General features: G+C 40.3%; 1 protein-coding gene across 1 annotated transcript; it reads right to left on the bottom strand.

The window, feature by feature from the left end:
• Positions 1–4,523: 4,523 nt before the first annotated feature.
• Positions 4,524–10,992, bottom strand: LOC117965737 (tripartite motif-containing protein 16-like). Its single transcript, XM_059016314.1, has 6 exons — positions 10,357–10,992; positions 9,021–9,116; positions 8,493–8,726; positions 8,179–8,338; positions 7,318–7,383; positions 4,524–5,698 (listed from the first exon to the last, which is right to left on the bottom strand). Exons 1-6 carry the CDS (start codon positions 10,942–10,944, stop codon positions 5,172–5,174), a joined length of 1,671 nt encoding a protein of 556 aa, XP_058872297.1. The 5' UTR covers positions 10,945–10,992; the 3' UTR covers positions 4,524–5,171.
• Positions 10,993–15,899: the final 4,907 nt, after the last annotated feature.

The raw sequence follows: 15,899 nt of genomic DNA, 5'->3' as shown, positions 1-15,899 counted from the left end.
ACTTCCGGTCGATCCTGATTGGCTAAGGGCACCTGTCAACACCAAATGCTGCATTCACATTGGTTAAAAATTAACATGGTGATATCTTCAATAGCGTATAACTACTGTCGGGCTGGGGTAAGTCTGGCTTGAGAAAGGGTTGCAATATCAAAGACTTGACTTGAAGCTTGACTTTAGCTGTACTTGAACAGTAAATCTAAAGTGATATAAAATGGCTCGAACACAATTAAATGTTTCTGTATTTGTTTCCCGGTAGAAATGGCAACAAGTATTAAAAATATGGCATGCATATTTTTCAGTTATTTTCTTTGATTTAAAAATACTGTTCAATACTTAATTGACATAGTTATAGACATTGTTGTCTATAAGGGGAAATATTACTCATTCTTTGAAACCGAGAAACTAACTAAATTAGATGTAATGTAAACAAACATTACATAAATGTAAAATCATAATGCCATTACTGTTAATGAGCAAAAGAAAGCCTGGGCAAAGATCGCCATAGCTGTGAACTGGCCAGTTACTAATTCCCATATTAAGAGAAATGTCAAGAGTATATAGGCTACTGTGTTTAAATATCAATTATAAACTGGCTATGCAGCAGTGTGGAGTAGTGGTTAGGGCTCTGGACTCTTGACTGGAGCGTCGTGGGTTCAATCCCAGGTGGGGGACACTGCTGCTGTACCCTTGAGCAAAGTGCTTTACCTAGATTGCTCCAGTAAAAAAACCCAACTGTATAAATGGGTAACTATGTAAAAAAATAATGTGATATCTTGTAACAATTGTAAGTAGATAATGGTATCTGCCAAGAAGTAAATGTATTTAATTTATTCAGACAGTCTCTTAAATACATCATGAATATATTTAGGGCTTAATTTTATTTTTTTCGGTGCTTATTTTTAGCTATTTTCGAGTTTTATGTAAATCGTTTTTTTTTTTCGGGGCTTTCGTTTTTGATCTACTGTATGAAATTAGTGTTTTCGGTTACTTTCCAAAATGCTTGAGTTTTTTTTTTTTTTTCTTCTGTCTTCCGCAGTGAAATCCAACGGCTCCCTCTGCTGGCGCACAGTATGCCCACAGATAAATATGCTGGAACTGACTCCCTCTGCTGGAGCACGGAAACAGTACAATAGCTGGTGCTATCGTAGAACAGTCAGTAACAGACACAAGATCACTGGGAGCATGGAAACAATACGATAGCTCCTGCTATCGTGGTGAAACTGTATTCCAGGTAAGTAAACTGGAGTGCGTTGAAACAGTACCATAGCTCCCGATATCCTGGAACAGTGGTAACAACAATAATAAAACTGGTGTGTGTTTAAACAATAAACAAAGATCCAAAAACTTTGTCCCGTTGTCTGTGTATTTTCTTTGTCCAGTTCCACACAGTACACAAACCCAAATAAATGTTGATAAATTCTGTCCGGTTGGCTGAGTGTTTTGTTTGCCAAATTCCACACAGTACACTTTAACAAAAATCACACGTGTCCCTTCTCTAAACTGTATCACCGGCGCCGGCCCCGCCAGGACCAGAGACGGGCTCTGTGTACTTTCTAATATACAGAGTTTATACTCACTCTCTGCTACAACTAAACAAATAAACCGGCATGTTTTCACAATATTAAACAATACTACTGCAGTGCACCGAAAACAGCAAATAAATTAAACTGGTTCTTAACATGAGACTTTCTTTTTTTTATAACGAGCGAATTAGCAAGAAAACTTCCAACAACGAAAACCTTTCACGCTGGGATTTCCAGACGGCTGTAGATCTCTCTCCGGTGGTGTATACACCACTGCTACCCACCACGAGTGATCTGCAGGCTTCCTTATATGTCGGCAGACTCTTCCTTTAATTCATTAACCCCGGGGCTTCTGGGGAACGTAGTCTTTGAAGCCAGACAGCCTTTCTTAAAGGGCCTACGCCCTATTATCACAATATTTATTATTTTTGTAGTAGGTTTTATTTTTTAATGTGGAAAGGGTAAACATGAATAGATTAACCATTTCCACAGTTTTTCCGGGGCTTTCCTGTGTTTATTGGCTATCCATCGGTTTATTTATTAATTTTTTGTATCGGGGGTGTTTAATCAGTTTTTATCGGTTAAAACCCTAAATACTGTATATTCCATCTCTTGCAGTGGCGGGTATATTCAGCATTGCAGCATTTAAAGCCGAGGCGCATGGAAGTGACGACACGTCACAGATAGTAAGAATGATCATTGAGGAAATGGAACCGAAATGTAGTTTTTCCCCTATCCTGTAAACACGGCACTAGAATCGGATTCGTTTGGACTGGGGTTTGTGTCACGTGTTCTGATTAACTGCGATTTCAAATGCAAAGTTTGTCTCGCCCTGTGTTTTTATGCTCGCTGATGAAAAAAATACATTATTGGGGAAATCAAAAACGGAAATATAATTCAACATCATTTTAAATATCTAAAAAAATATATTTCGGTCTATAAAATACATTATCTTTGCATTGCTCTGCGCATATGTACTGATTAATATAAGACTACACATCGGTGTTCGCTTTACTGTAACTGATTTGAAATGCTAAGTCGGACTTAGGCCACCCCTACGAAAGAAAGAAAGAAAGAAAGAAAGAAAGAAAGAAAGAAAGAAAGAAAGAAAGAAAGAAAGAGATGGAAGGTAAAAACTATCTTTACAAATACTGGTTAGGGAAACCAGGCACCCAGACAGATAGTTTAGAGTTTTGTTAAAGTTTAGTTCAGACACAGGTTTTGTTTAAACTCTTTATTTAGATTTCTCTGTTTTGTTTGTTTTTGAATAAAAAATGTGCTTAAAAACAGCTTGATGACTAGACTTGTTATTGACGCACCCACACAAACACAAACAGTGGTAAAGTCCCGGACCCTAACCTGACACAAAGGGCTTTACCACAAGAAATGAAGTACCTTTTGAAACATGTAACGCAAGTTTTATTGTATATATATATATATATATATATATATATATATATATATATATATATATATAAACACCTTAAAACCTAGATTTACCTTGAACTTGTACTGACTCATCAGGTACCTTTCCGCTGAGTGAAGACGTTCTAAGGAAATAGTTTGCCCTTTGTTTTTCAGCCTACTCCATAGCTCAGTCCTCTAAGCCCTGTGATTAGTCTGGTTGGTGTTTGTTGCACTCTCTCCTTGTCCACAGTGTCCCTTTGGTGCTGTGCTGACCAGACTTGGACCCAGTCCTGTAAGTGTGGTCTCACCACTGCATTATACAACCTCCTCATATTCTCCTTGGATTTGTACTCTACATGGTGTACAGAATCCTCCATTGAAGGACCCTGATCTTTGAGGGAGCGGTGGCTTGTGCAGTGTCATCCACACCCAGCCTCCCTCGCTGAAGGTCTTTTCATCAGCGCTGTTTAGAGACACACTAGATCAGGTCCCAAACCTCAGCACATGTCCTGGTTCATCACAGCATTGATCCACTGTGGAGGAGACCAGCAGTTTAGAGAAAGCGGTTCAGTGTCAGAGAACTGGTGATCTGAAAACAACTGCTTCCGCCTCTCCAAGCACTCCTCCAGCAGTGCAGCTCCAAACTGTGATAAAACCAGGTTAATAAAACAAGCAGATCAGACTCCCAGAACAGAGGCCAGGGATTCTGCACTTCTCCAGGGACACACATTCCAATCCAATCCATTCCACACCTTACTGACCCCCTTGCTGACCAGTGAAGAGGGGAAACAAGCTGATTCTAAAGTGGCACATTGTAAAACAGAATTGAGATGGACTTTTCACTATGCTCTCACCTTCAGTGGGTTTAAAACTAAGGTATGCAAGAGCTGGAGGTGTGCAGCTTTTCTAGCTGACGAGAAGTGATGGATTGAGAGTATATAGTGTGGGGTGGGGAGTGTTGAGGAGGGGGTGCTGTTAATGAGAAGTGATGGATTGAGAGTATACAGTGTGGGGTGGGGAGTGTTGAGGAGGGGGTGCTGTTCATGAGAAGTGATGGATTGAGAGTATACAGTGTGGGGTGTGAGATCACTAGGAGCAGTAGTTGAGGATCAGTGGGTTTCCTACATGGGAGCAGTGTGTTCATGAGCAGTGAGATATACACCCCTTCCCTTTAGATCTCTCTCCCTCTCTCTTTCTCAAGCACTTAGCCTGGGTAGACTGGCTGCACGGGGCTTTCATGTGTTTTAAATGGGATGTTTTAGTCTTTTAGGGGCTGTTAGCTTGACTGACCATCTGGAAGTGTCTGATAGCTTGATCCCAGAGTCGAGAAGTGACTGAAATCATTTGACCCCGAGCTCGCGCTCTGAAGACAACAGAGCCTCATGGGCTTGTGTCAGCTGGGCATGCTGAAGATGTGAAAAACCTGCTTTTATTCTATCTGATATATATCTATATTGTACTGTCTCCTTTCATTCAGTTTGTAACTTTGTTATCTTTTTAGTGTTTGTCTATCCAGAGTGCACGTCACGTTTCCAGAGAGCAGCTGCTGTTGACAAACCACTTAGTTTATGTTAATTTCAGAAGTAGGTGCAGAACAAAACATTTATTGAAAATTAAAAACTTTACAAAACATTTAAAGAAAAAATGTTTGCATTAAAGTACAGAAACATAAAAAATGGTTATTAAAATGGTGCTTATTTACATTTGTGTTTTGGTTTTAATTTAAAACCTGATTATATATAGATTGACCTTAAACAGTGCTTTGAATAACAATAAACAATAAAATTAATAAACAATAAACTAAATTTCAGACCTATGTAGCCAATGGAAGTGCAATATAGGAAGACATTGTGGAATTATTTAGTGAGCTACAAACAACTTAAGAGATACTTATCAGTACTTGCTGTGGGAATTCTAGCACTGTGCAGAGATGCCAACTAAGTCTGCCACTTGGTGCTATTTATGTGTTTGTAATCAATAAATACTCAGGACATATTGAACATGTTATGCTGAAACAGCTGTACAGTTGTGAGTGTTTACAATTACAAACTGTAAAAATGAGTCTGCCTTGGCCCCAAGTGTAAAAACAAACAATTCACCTTGTTTCACTCTGCTGGTGGTGCCGTTTTACCCCCTAACTTTCATCCAAAGTTTTGTCAGATTGAAAATTCCCTTCACCCGAGGAGTGGAGAGGACAGACAGGGAGTTTAACACAAAGGTTTTCTTACAGCACAAAACTGTCTAGTTCAGCTGGCAGATTGTTACAGGGGAACCAGAATAAATATAAACCGCAGGATAGAGCGGCTCAGTGAATGTGGTTTGGAATCTGTGCAGGAGGGTCATTGTGTCTGAGACGCCATAAAATGACAGTGTGCCGGCATTAAAGTCCAGATACACTCCTATTCTGGGGGAGCGTGGGGCAGTTATTGCAGTTTCATTGTTATTGTGCCGGGCAGTGTAACTGGAACCAGAGCAGAACAAACTCCAGGACTTGTCATTGTATCCAAGGACACAGGAAAGATCCACTCCTTTCCTGCTGATTCCTTTATATGCAACTCCTATATAAGCCCCTCCCCCACTCCACTCAATCTCCCAGTAACTGTGAGTCCCAGACAAACCCTCTCTGCAAAGCACCTGGAGATAGTAATCAAATCTCTCTGGGTGATCAGAACATCTCTGGGTCTCTCCCCATGTCGCCTTTCTGTTCCCTTCAGACAGACAGAGCTCTCTATGCGCTGTGTTGTGGTCCAGTGTGAGCTGACAGGAATCTGATTGAAGAGAAGAGGACAGGTAGAGGAGAGAGGGTTAGAAAAGTCAAATCACTGAGAAAATCTCCATAGAACCAACCAAAAGTTAGACTTATAAATACATATTACAACAGGTTCTTTTTATAATGGCTGTTTCTGGCATAAGGCTACACCTTGAAAACAGAAGAGGCATTGAAGTACAAAGGTACAGAAGGGAGTAATAGGATTGTTTGTATATTTTGGATGAGTTTGCAGCTGGTAATCAATGCACAAAGTAATGATGCTATTCATTGTAAAATATTATACACTGCCCTCCAACTAGAATTGGTTCAGTTGAATACATGCAGAATGACTGGGGTGGGGTATTTGTTTCCATTTTCAACACTCAGACCCCTTGCCTAGTAAATATTTTGAATAGAATATCATCCACTAAAATCCCTCCACTGTCCTCCCTTTTCCCTGCTCCCTCCTCTATGTTCCCTCCTCCATTCTCCCTGCTGCCTCTTTCCTCCTCCATGCTCCCTTCTCCCTGCTCCCTCCTCCATGCTTCTTCTTTTATGTTAACTACTCCCTCCTCCATGCTTCCTGCTCCCTCATCCATTCTCCCTTTTCTCTGTTTTCTCCTCAATCCTCCCTCTTCTATTCTCCCTCCTCCCTCTTCCCTTTTTCCTGCTCCCTCCTCACTCCTCCATGCTCCCTTGTCCATAGTCCCTCATCCATGCTCCCTCCTCTATGCTCTTCCTTCCTGCTTCCTCCTCCATACTCTCTGCTCTCTCCTCCATCCTCCCTCCTCTATGCTCCCTCCACTCTACTTCTTCCTTCATCCTCCCTCCTCCCTGCTTAATGCTATATGCTCCCTCCTACCTGCTCCCTCCTCCCTCCTATTTTATAGACAAATATATTTAGACTGTGATGTTTAAGGTTGATAATCATCCTTACTGTATTTATTTCTGAATTTGGAGAAGTTCTCTCTTTTTATTTTTCTGTCTTCAAAAAACTGCTGCTGCTTTTAATTAAGCCCTCTTGCTGTTTGATTCTTTTGTTCATTATAATTCCTCGATCTTATCAAACTTCTTGAATCGGAACCAATCAAATGCAACTCTGCATACAATTACATTTCACTTAATGTTCCTACTAGGTATGTGTTATATTTTACCCACTCAGACCCCTTGCTTACTAAATATCTTCAATAGAGTATTGTCCACTCTTCAAATATCTGTCTAATATAATGAGCAATCCATCCCACAAGTGCAGTGATACTGCAATATACATTTACTACCAGCACAAGATGACTGGGAGGGATAGCTGTTCATTTTACCCCACAACTGGTTTCACATGCATTGTACATGTATTAAAAGATGGGATGATTATCTATTCAGGGATACCAAGATATTTAGGGAGAGAAAGGTCTGAGTGGAAAAACAGGCAACAAATGCCCCTCCCCCAGTCATTCTGCATGTATTCAACTGAACCAATTTGTTGTCTGTTGGAGAGGAGTGTAGATTAATGGTTTACAATTACTAATAAATAATAATAATTGCTGCCCTCAAGCTCCACCCCTCCCTGTTCTGTAGTGTTAGCTCTTCTCACAATGAAGTGACACGTCTTTCAATTAAATGTTTCAGTGAAAACAGACTTACATTTTAAAAATTCAGCTCTGTTCCTTGGCTCTGGAGCCTGCAGACTATAAACTGCAACTTCATTCACTTGGTCGAAAAAAAGAGAGAGAAATAGAATGTGTTGTTTAATGTGTGAATCCCTCTGTCTCTGTTTTTTTTTTTTTATTTCTTAGCAGACGCCCTTATCCAGGGCGACTTACAATTGTTACAAGATATCACATTATTTTTACATACAATTACCCATTTATACAGTTTGGTTTTTACTGGAGCAATTTAGGTAAAGTACCTTGCTCAAGGGTACAGCAGCAGTGTCCCCTACCAGAGATTGAACCCACAACTCTCCGGTCAAGAGTCCAGAGCCCTAACCACTACTCCACACTGCTGTTTAAATGCTATTGTGTTGTTTTCTCATGTAATGCACTAGAAGCTTAAGGAGGCTGTGTGGGCCAGTGGTTAAAGAAAAGGGCTTGTAAACAGAAGGTCTCCGGTTCAAATCCCCCCCAGCCACTGACTCACTGTGTGACCCTGAGCAAGTCACTTAACCTCCTTGTGCTCCGTGTTTTGAGTGAGATGTAGTTGTAAGTGACTCTGCAGCTGATGCATAGTTCACACACCCTAGTCTCTGTAAGTCACCTTGGATAAAGGCGTCTGCTAAATAAACAAATAATAAGAAACTCCCTTCCTGCTCTCATCACTCGGGATGTCACTGTAAATGAGGTGGGGCATTTCAACCTGGGGAAATCATTTGAAATAAAACATCTGCAATATTCATATAGCCAACAATCTGCAGGAGGTCTTTATTAATGCTTTGCAAGTCCTGTCCCTCCTCAAGCCATTGTCTCTTTGAGAAATCTCTACCAAAGAAATCTATTTCACACCAACCTGTTGTGGTTATTTTGACTAATTCCCCCTTGCAGAAGTTCTCAATATGGTCTTTAAGTACAGATACAGCTTTCCTCACAGCCCCAAAAGAGATGTCTGTATTGACAGTAATGCTGGGTAAGTCTCCAGCTTCAGGAGGGGCACAGAGAGACTGGAAATTCTACAACAGGAAAGTGGAGAAAAGGAGTTTTCAGTGAAACAGAATGGGGTCCAAAACATTCCTGGGGAAAAGCAAGGATTCATTCAATTGGAGAGGTCTGTCTGAAACCGTCCCAGTTATGTACTTGAGACTTTCTAACAAGCAGTGATGTTACCTGTAGAAAATGGATGTGATCCTCTGTCTCTGAAAGCTGTTTCAGCTCAGCGTTTCTCCTCCTTAGCTCAGCAATCTCCTGCTCCAGTTTCTTCATGCGTCCTTCAGCCTGATTCACTGCAGCCTTCTCGTTAGCTCCAATCAGCTCAGTAACCTCAGTGTGGATCTTCTCAATGGATCGGATCAGCTCAGTAAAGATCATCTCACTTTCCTTTATTTCCCTCTGTGCAGATCTCTGAGTGAAATAACACAGTACAGGAGACATCCTTACAACTCATATAAGAAACACATAGCGATTTTCTGTAGACTTCAGCAGATTTGCGCAAGTCCATTGATCAGTTTAGAAATCTGTTCTAATGGATGTGTAAATGGATAACAAGTGACAGGATTCAATCTTTTGATATTTTAAAATACAGTTTGTTCCATTTATTTTTCTTAATAATAATAATAATAATAATAATAATAATAATAATAATAATAATAATAATAATAATAATAATAATAATAACCCCCTCTTGTTAATACCCACTTTCAGTGACTTCACAGCCTGTTTCAGCTCATCCACGTCTTTCAGTCTCTCCTGGATTCTCTGTTGTATTTGTGTCTGTGTCTCTCCCAGCTGCTTCTGTGTAGAAACACAGTAACACAGTGACATTTCTGATGGAGCATTGAGTGATATACTATCACACTCAATACAGACTATTTCGGAGCACGCTGTGTTATTCACACCGCTCCCATTAATATGGAATTAGATTAACAATACAGACATTATGCAAACAGATACCCTACGTGTCAATATCTAAAGGTATGCTATCTAAACTGTCAGAATAATTCTTAATTAAATGGAATGTAGCAAATTACATGATCTTTTTTTCACTGTTTCTTTAACCCCTTATGATGTTTTCAGTGATTCAGAGTGGTCATTGCAATTCTTATTTTAATGAGTCTATGTTATGGGGCCTTAACCTGAGTTCAGAAGCTGGTCTTCGGTCTTGTTGCCAGTCATAGACAACGCAGACAGGCTAGATCAGTCAACATGCCTGCATTGTGGCAAAAGCCAGCACCATCTAGTGCACAGCTGCCAGCAATACAACAGGACACTTGACTTACAGCACCTGTCCACTAGATGGCACTGGCTCTTACTACTTGTGGTAAGGTTAGCATCAAGGCCCAGGTGTTATCGGCAGGGAGAGTGACTCAGACACAGAATTGCCTGTGTGGCATCAATTACCTATCTGGGAAATAGCCACACCTGTGATTGCTGGCAGGGACAGGTTTAACCCTGTCCCTGCTAACCTTACATTCCCCCACACACTCTTTACAAGGACAGGGCTGCTGCTCTGTCACACTGCTAACTGAGAACTGTTGCTGATCCAGCGTGTGTCACATTACATAAGCTTATGACAGGCACCTAGACAACTGAAGCTGCTTTCTCTAATGTAGATTGCATTTCATATGTATTTTGGGCACATGCTTTTGTTTATTTGTTTAAATCAGATACCAGGCTTTGTTTGTTACACAATTTAACTATGGTATGATATATAAGATATGATATATGACAATAAAACATATTCAAACATGATATATAAGTTACACAATAAATAGTAAAATAACCGTATCAAAATAGTGAAAATGAAAAGCAATTGAACCAAATAAAAAGAAAATCCAAATAAACCAGAAACTACAAATATAAACCTAATCCATAATAATTTAGGCTGAGAAAGTAAAATAGGTCTCAATACAATATTCAATTCAATGCATTAATTGGTCTCAAAATGATCTAACATTTCATGAATAGACACACTAAATATCCTGGGAATTCTTATCTTCTAGAATAGCTACAAGGAAATGTTTCAAACCCTTACCTGTTTCCCAGTCCTTTCTGTCTCAGCTGAGACTGTATCATGGCTCTTGTGTTCCTTGTCTGCACACAACCAGCAAATACACGTCTGATCGGTTCTACAAAAGACCTCAAAAACCTTCTGGTGTTCAGCACAAAGCTTCTGCTCCAGATTTTCAATAGCGTTGACCAGTTTGTGCCTCTTGAAAGCAACACCCTCATAGTGTGGCTTGACATGTGTTTCACAATAAGAGGCCAGGCATGTCAAACAGGATTTCACAGCTTTAAACTTTCTCCCAGTGCAGAAATCACACGGCACATCTCCAGGTCCAGCATAACTTTGAGCAGGAGGAGGATTGAGCCTTCTCTTCTTGAATTCTCCAGCAATTTCAGCCAGGATGGTGTTTCTGTGCAGAACAGGCCTTCGGGTAAAGGTCTTTCTGCACTGGGGGCAGCTGTAGAAACGTCTATGTTCAGTCCGATCCCAGCAGTTCTTAATACACCCCATACAGTAACTGTGTCCACATGGAATAGCGACCGGGTCCTTCAGTATCTCCAGACACACTGCACACAACAACTGCTGCTCTGCTACCAGAATATTTGCTTCTGCCATTTCTGCTGCAGTGAGGCAGAGAGACTGACGATTTCACTACAAACGAAACTTCACTGTGCTGTGATTTCCTGGAATTGTGTAAAACTCCAAGAGGTGGGGTTTTGGACTGAGGAAAGGTTTAAACAAGCAGGAGGAGCAGAAACTGCTGAATGAGTGTGAGAGTGGCAGAGAGCAGAGAGTTGGGAGTGGGGACTGTCACAGTAACCCTTTAACAACTATCCCTCTCCCCCCCCATCATGACACCCCTCATTTAACAATGAAAGATTGATTCAGGACAGCATATTATATGATATTGTAAATATTTACAATGTTAAGATTAGGAATTAAACAGCAGGGCTGATGAGTCTAACTTTGTGTTTCTGTCTAAAATCTATAATATGTAAACTTAGAAAGTTCTGTTACACTGACCGTATTTTTTTTTTTTACAACGGTTTGAACAGCATTTCTTTACTTGTCGTTACTGTATAAATTCTGTCAATAACTTCTGTCACAGTTTCTGTATAACTTCTGTCATAGGGCAGCAGTGTGGAGTAGTGGTTAGGGCTCTGGACTCTTGGCCGGAGGGTTGTGGTTTCAATCCCCAGTGGGAGACACTGCGCTTGTACCCTTGAGCAAGGTACTTTACCTAGATTGCTCCAGTAAAAACCCAACTGTATAAATGGGTAATTGTATGTAAAAATAATGTGATATCTGTATAATGTGATATCTTGTAACAATTGTAAGTTGCCCTGGATAAGGGCGTCTGTTAAGAAATAAATAATAATAATAATAATAACAACGAGTATAGCGTGTTGGATTTTTAAAGGCAGCAATAACCAGGGGTGTAGCTAGGAATGCATTTTTACCAAGGCAAAAATCTAATTTGTCTAAAAAAAACCCTCCATATCCTATATATATATATATACACACACACAGTGCCTATAGAAAGTCTACACCCCCTTGAACTTTTTTCACATTTTGTTGTGTCAGTGCCTCAGAGTTTCATGCATTTAAATGAGGATTTTTTCCCACTTATAAACACACCATACTCCCCACTGTTAAGGGGAAAAAAGTTTTTATTGAGAAAAAAAATATATATTAAAAATACAAAACTGAAAGATCATAATTGGATAAGTCTCCACCCCCCTGAGTTAATACTTGGTGAAATCACCTTTGGCAGCAATTACAGCTGTGATGCTTCACAGTAGGGATGGTGTTCTTTGGGTGATGTGCTGTGTTGGGTTTGCACCAAACATAACGCCTTGCATTTTGGCCAAAAAATTCAATTTTAGTTTTGTCAGACCACAAACACTTTTTGCCACATGGCTACAGAATCTCCTGAGTGTTTTTTTGCATACTTCAAACGGGATTCAAGGTGGGCTTTCTTGAGTAATGGCTTCCTTCTTGCCACCCTACCATACAGGCCAGATTTGTGGAGTGCTTGGGATATTGTTGTCACAGGCACACTTTGACCAGTCTTGGCCATAAAAGCCTGTACCTCTTGCAAAGTTACCATTGGCCTCTTGGTAGCCTCTCTGATCAGTCTCTTTCTTGCTTGGTCATCCAGTTTGGCGGAACAGCCTGATCTAGGCAGGGTCTTGGTGGTGCCATACACCTTCCACTTCTTAATAATCGTCTTGATCGTGCTCCAAGGGATATTCAAGGCCTTTGATATTTTTTTTATACCCATCCCCTGATCTGTACCTGGTGCTCATGGTTGAGTCTTTGCTTTGAAATGCACTACCCAGCAGAGGGAACCTACAGGAACTGTTGAATTTATCCTGAAATCATGTGAATCACTACAATTTAACACAGGTGGAGGCCACTTAACTTGGTGTGTGATTTTGAAGGCGATTGGTTACACCTGAGCTAATTTAGGATTGCTATTACAAGGGGGTGGACACTTATCCAACCAAGCTATTTCAGTTTTTATTTGTAATTAATGTTAATTAATTAACTACAAACTTCTAGAATATTTTTTTCACTTGGAAGTTGTGGGGCAGGATGTGTAGATAAATGAAAAAAAAACTATTTGAATGCATTTTAATTCCAGGCTATAAGGCAAAAAAGGTGAGCATTTTGAAAGGCTTTCTATAGGCACTGTATATATCTGTTATAAAGGTGAAAGTTATCATCTTATAAAGTCTGATGACTATTAATGCAAACTGCAAAGTAATATATGTCGCTAACTGTTTAGCCAGCGATCCACCTTGGATGATGTTTGAAATATCATGACCCATATTTTTTAAAACAAATTGGCTCCCAGCAAAACCACACCAACCTAAAATGACCCTTTTCACACTGTAGAAATATGTGATATTAAAAGGGCAGGAAGAATAGAAGTTATAAATATGAATCAGTAGATGTGTTTATACCTTCACTGAGAGACATGCGTTTGATTCACTGCTACTGAAATTAATGCTGAGACCAATGACACTGAAGTTAATGCTGAGACCGGTGACACTGATGCTACAAATGTCAGGACTGTCCAGTCCCTGACCACATTCCATGACTCACCTCTTCAGAAAGTACCTGTAGAACTCCTCTGTTTTTCCCATTGGACACTTATCACCCTTCCTTAAATGCACTTTACTTGTTCTCAGCTTTGTGCTGAACACCTAAATATTTTTGAGGTCTTTTGTAGAACCGATCAGACGTGTATTTGCTGGTTGTCTGCAGACAAGGAACACAAGACCCATGATACAGTCTCAGCTGAGACAGAAAGGACTGGGAAACAGGTACTGTCCCTTGTTTTCCTTTTAGACATCCATTAGAACAGATTTCTAAACTGATAAATCTGCCGAAGTTTACAGAATATCACTATGTGTTTCTGATATCAGTTGTAAAGATGCCTCCCCTGCTGTGTAATTTCACTCAGAGGGCTGCACAGAGGGAAATAAAGAAAAGCAAGAGGATCTTTACTGAGCTGATCCGATCCATTGAGAAGATCCACACTGAGGTTATTGAGCTGATTGGAGCTAAAGAGAAGGCTGCAGTGAATCAGGCTGAAGGACTCATGAAGAAACTGGAGCAGGAGATTGCTGAGCTAATAAATAAAAAACACTGAGCTGAAACAGCTTTCAGAGACAGAGGATCACATCCATTTTCTACAGGTAACATCACTGCTTGTTAGAAAATCTCAAGTCCATAACTGGGACGGTTTCAGACAGACCTCTCCAATTGAATGAATCCTTGCTTTTCCCTAGGAATGTTTTGGACCCCATTCTGTTTCACTGAAAACTCATTTTCTCCACTTTCCTGTTGTAGAATTTCCAGCCTCTCTGTGCCCCTCCTGAAGCTGGAGACTTACCCAGCGTTACTGTCAATACAGGCATCTCTTTTGGGGCTGTGAGGAAAGCTCTATCTGTACTTAAAGACCATATTGAGGACTTCTGCAAGGGGGAATTAGTAAAAATAACCACAACAGGTTGGTGTGAAATAGATTCCTTTGGTAGAGATCAAATAAACCATGGCTTGAGGAGGGACAGGACTTGCAAGACATTAATAAAGACCTCCTGCAGATTGTTGGCTATATGAATACTGCAGATGTTTTATTTCAAATGATTTCCCCAGGTTGAAATGCCCCACCTCATTTACAGTGACATCCCAAAATAATGATAGCAGGAAGGAAGAGAGTTTCTAAAGACATTACATGAGAAAACAACACAATAGCATTCAAACAGAGATAGAGGGAATCAAACATTAAACAACACATTCAATCCATATAGGATATTAACTTATAGTCCTGAACTTTCTTATCACAGATTTATAGGAATTAGAGGTCTGGTCATGTTTGTATTCCAAATCTTCTACAATAAAGTCTTTGGTTTAAAACAGTTTTCTGTATTTTATTTAGTGAATGAAACTTCAGTTTATACCCTGGGGTCTAGGAGCAGTGACAGATGTTTAAAAGGTAAGGCTTTTCTTCCAGTAAAACATTTTATCTACAGAGATGTATTAGATGTGTGAGATTCCTGATGAGCGTGGAGTTAGCTGGGTCCTTTGCCACGCTGATAAACTAAACAGATGCAATTTGTCTTTAAAGATTAAGAGCATGGCAGATTGCTGTTTGGAGTCTTGTGTGTGTTGTGTATTAATTCACATGTTTCAATTCTATTTCTCTCTCTTTTTTCTGCCCAGTGAATGAAGTTGCAGTTTAGTCTGCAGGCTCCAGAGCCAAGGAACAGAGCCGAGTTTTTAAAATGTAAGTCTGTTTGCACTGAAACATTTGATTGAAAGATGTGTCACTCCATTGAGGGAAGAGCTAACACTACAGAACAGGGAGGGGTGGAGCTTGAGGGCAGCAATTATTATTATTTATTAGTAATTGTGAAGCCATTCATCTACACTCCTCTCCAACAAGTATTGGTTCAGAATGACTGGGGTGAGGCATTTGTTGTCTGTTTTTCCACTCAGACCTTTCTCTCCCTAAATATCTTGGTATCCCTGAATAGATACATGTACAATTCATGTAAAACCAGTTGTGGGGTAAAATGAACAGCTATCCCTCCCAGTCATCCTGTGCTGCTTGTAAATGTATATTGCAGTATCACTGCACTTGTTGGATTGCTTACAGTAGCGGAGCCTGCGAGGGTTGGGGGGGGGGGGGGGGGCTAGGCCCTGGCCCCTGGCCCCAAAAATAAAGGTTGGTGGGCCCCTCTTGGCTGCCTGAAAACACTCTTAGAAAAATACGTCTCCACACACACACACTTTTGAATACTGTTGCTGTCATATGCGCGGCCCAACTGTGCACACTGTCTTTACCGATGTTATTCTCCTTTTAAAAATAATGAATTGCTTCGAAAACTACACTACCTAGAAGACCAGCTATAACACTTGTATGATACGTTTTTGTGTCTTTATCGGGCCTTTGGATAACGAGAAATCAGGTGGTTTTGTGGGTGTGTCATTAGGCTTTGCACTGTTGATCTGTCTCTTCTGCAGCGGTGCCTGCTTTTGTGCTGTGTGAGAGGAAT

The sequence above is a fragment of the Acipenser ruthenus genome, chromosome 52 (assembly GCF_902713425.1).
Source record: "Acipenser ruthenus chromosome 52, fAciRut3.2 maternal haplotype, whole genome shotgun sequence".
NCBI classification, from domain to species: Eukaryota; Metazoa; Chordata; class Actinopteri; order Acipenseriformes; family Acipenseridae; genus Acipenser; species Acipenser ruthenus.
This window is presented reverse-complemented; position numbering and strand designations above follow the sequence as displayed.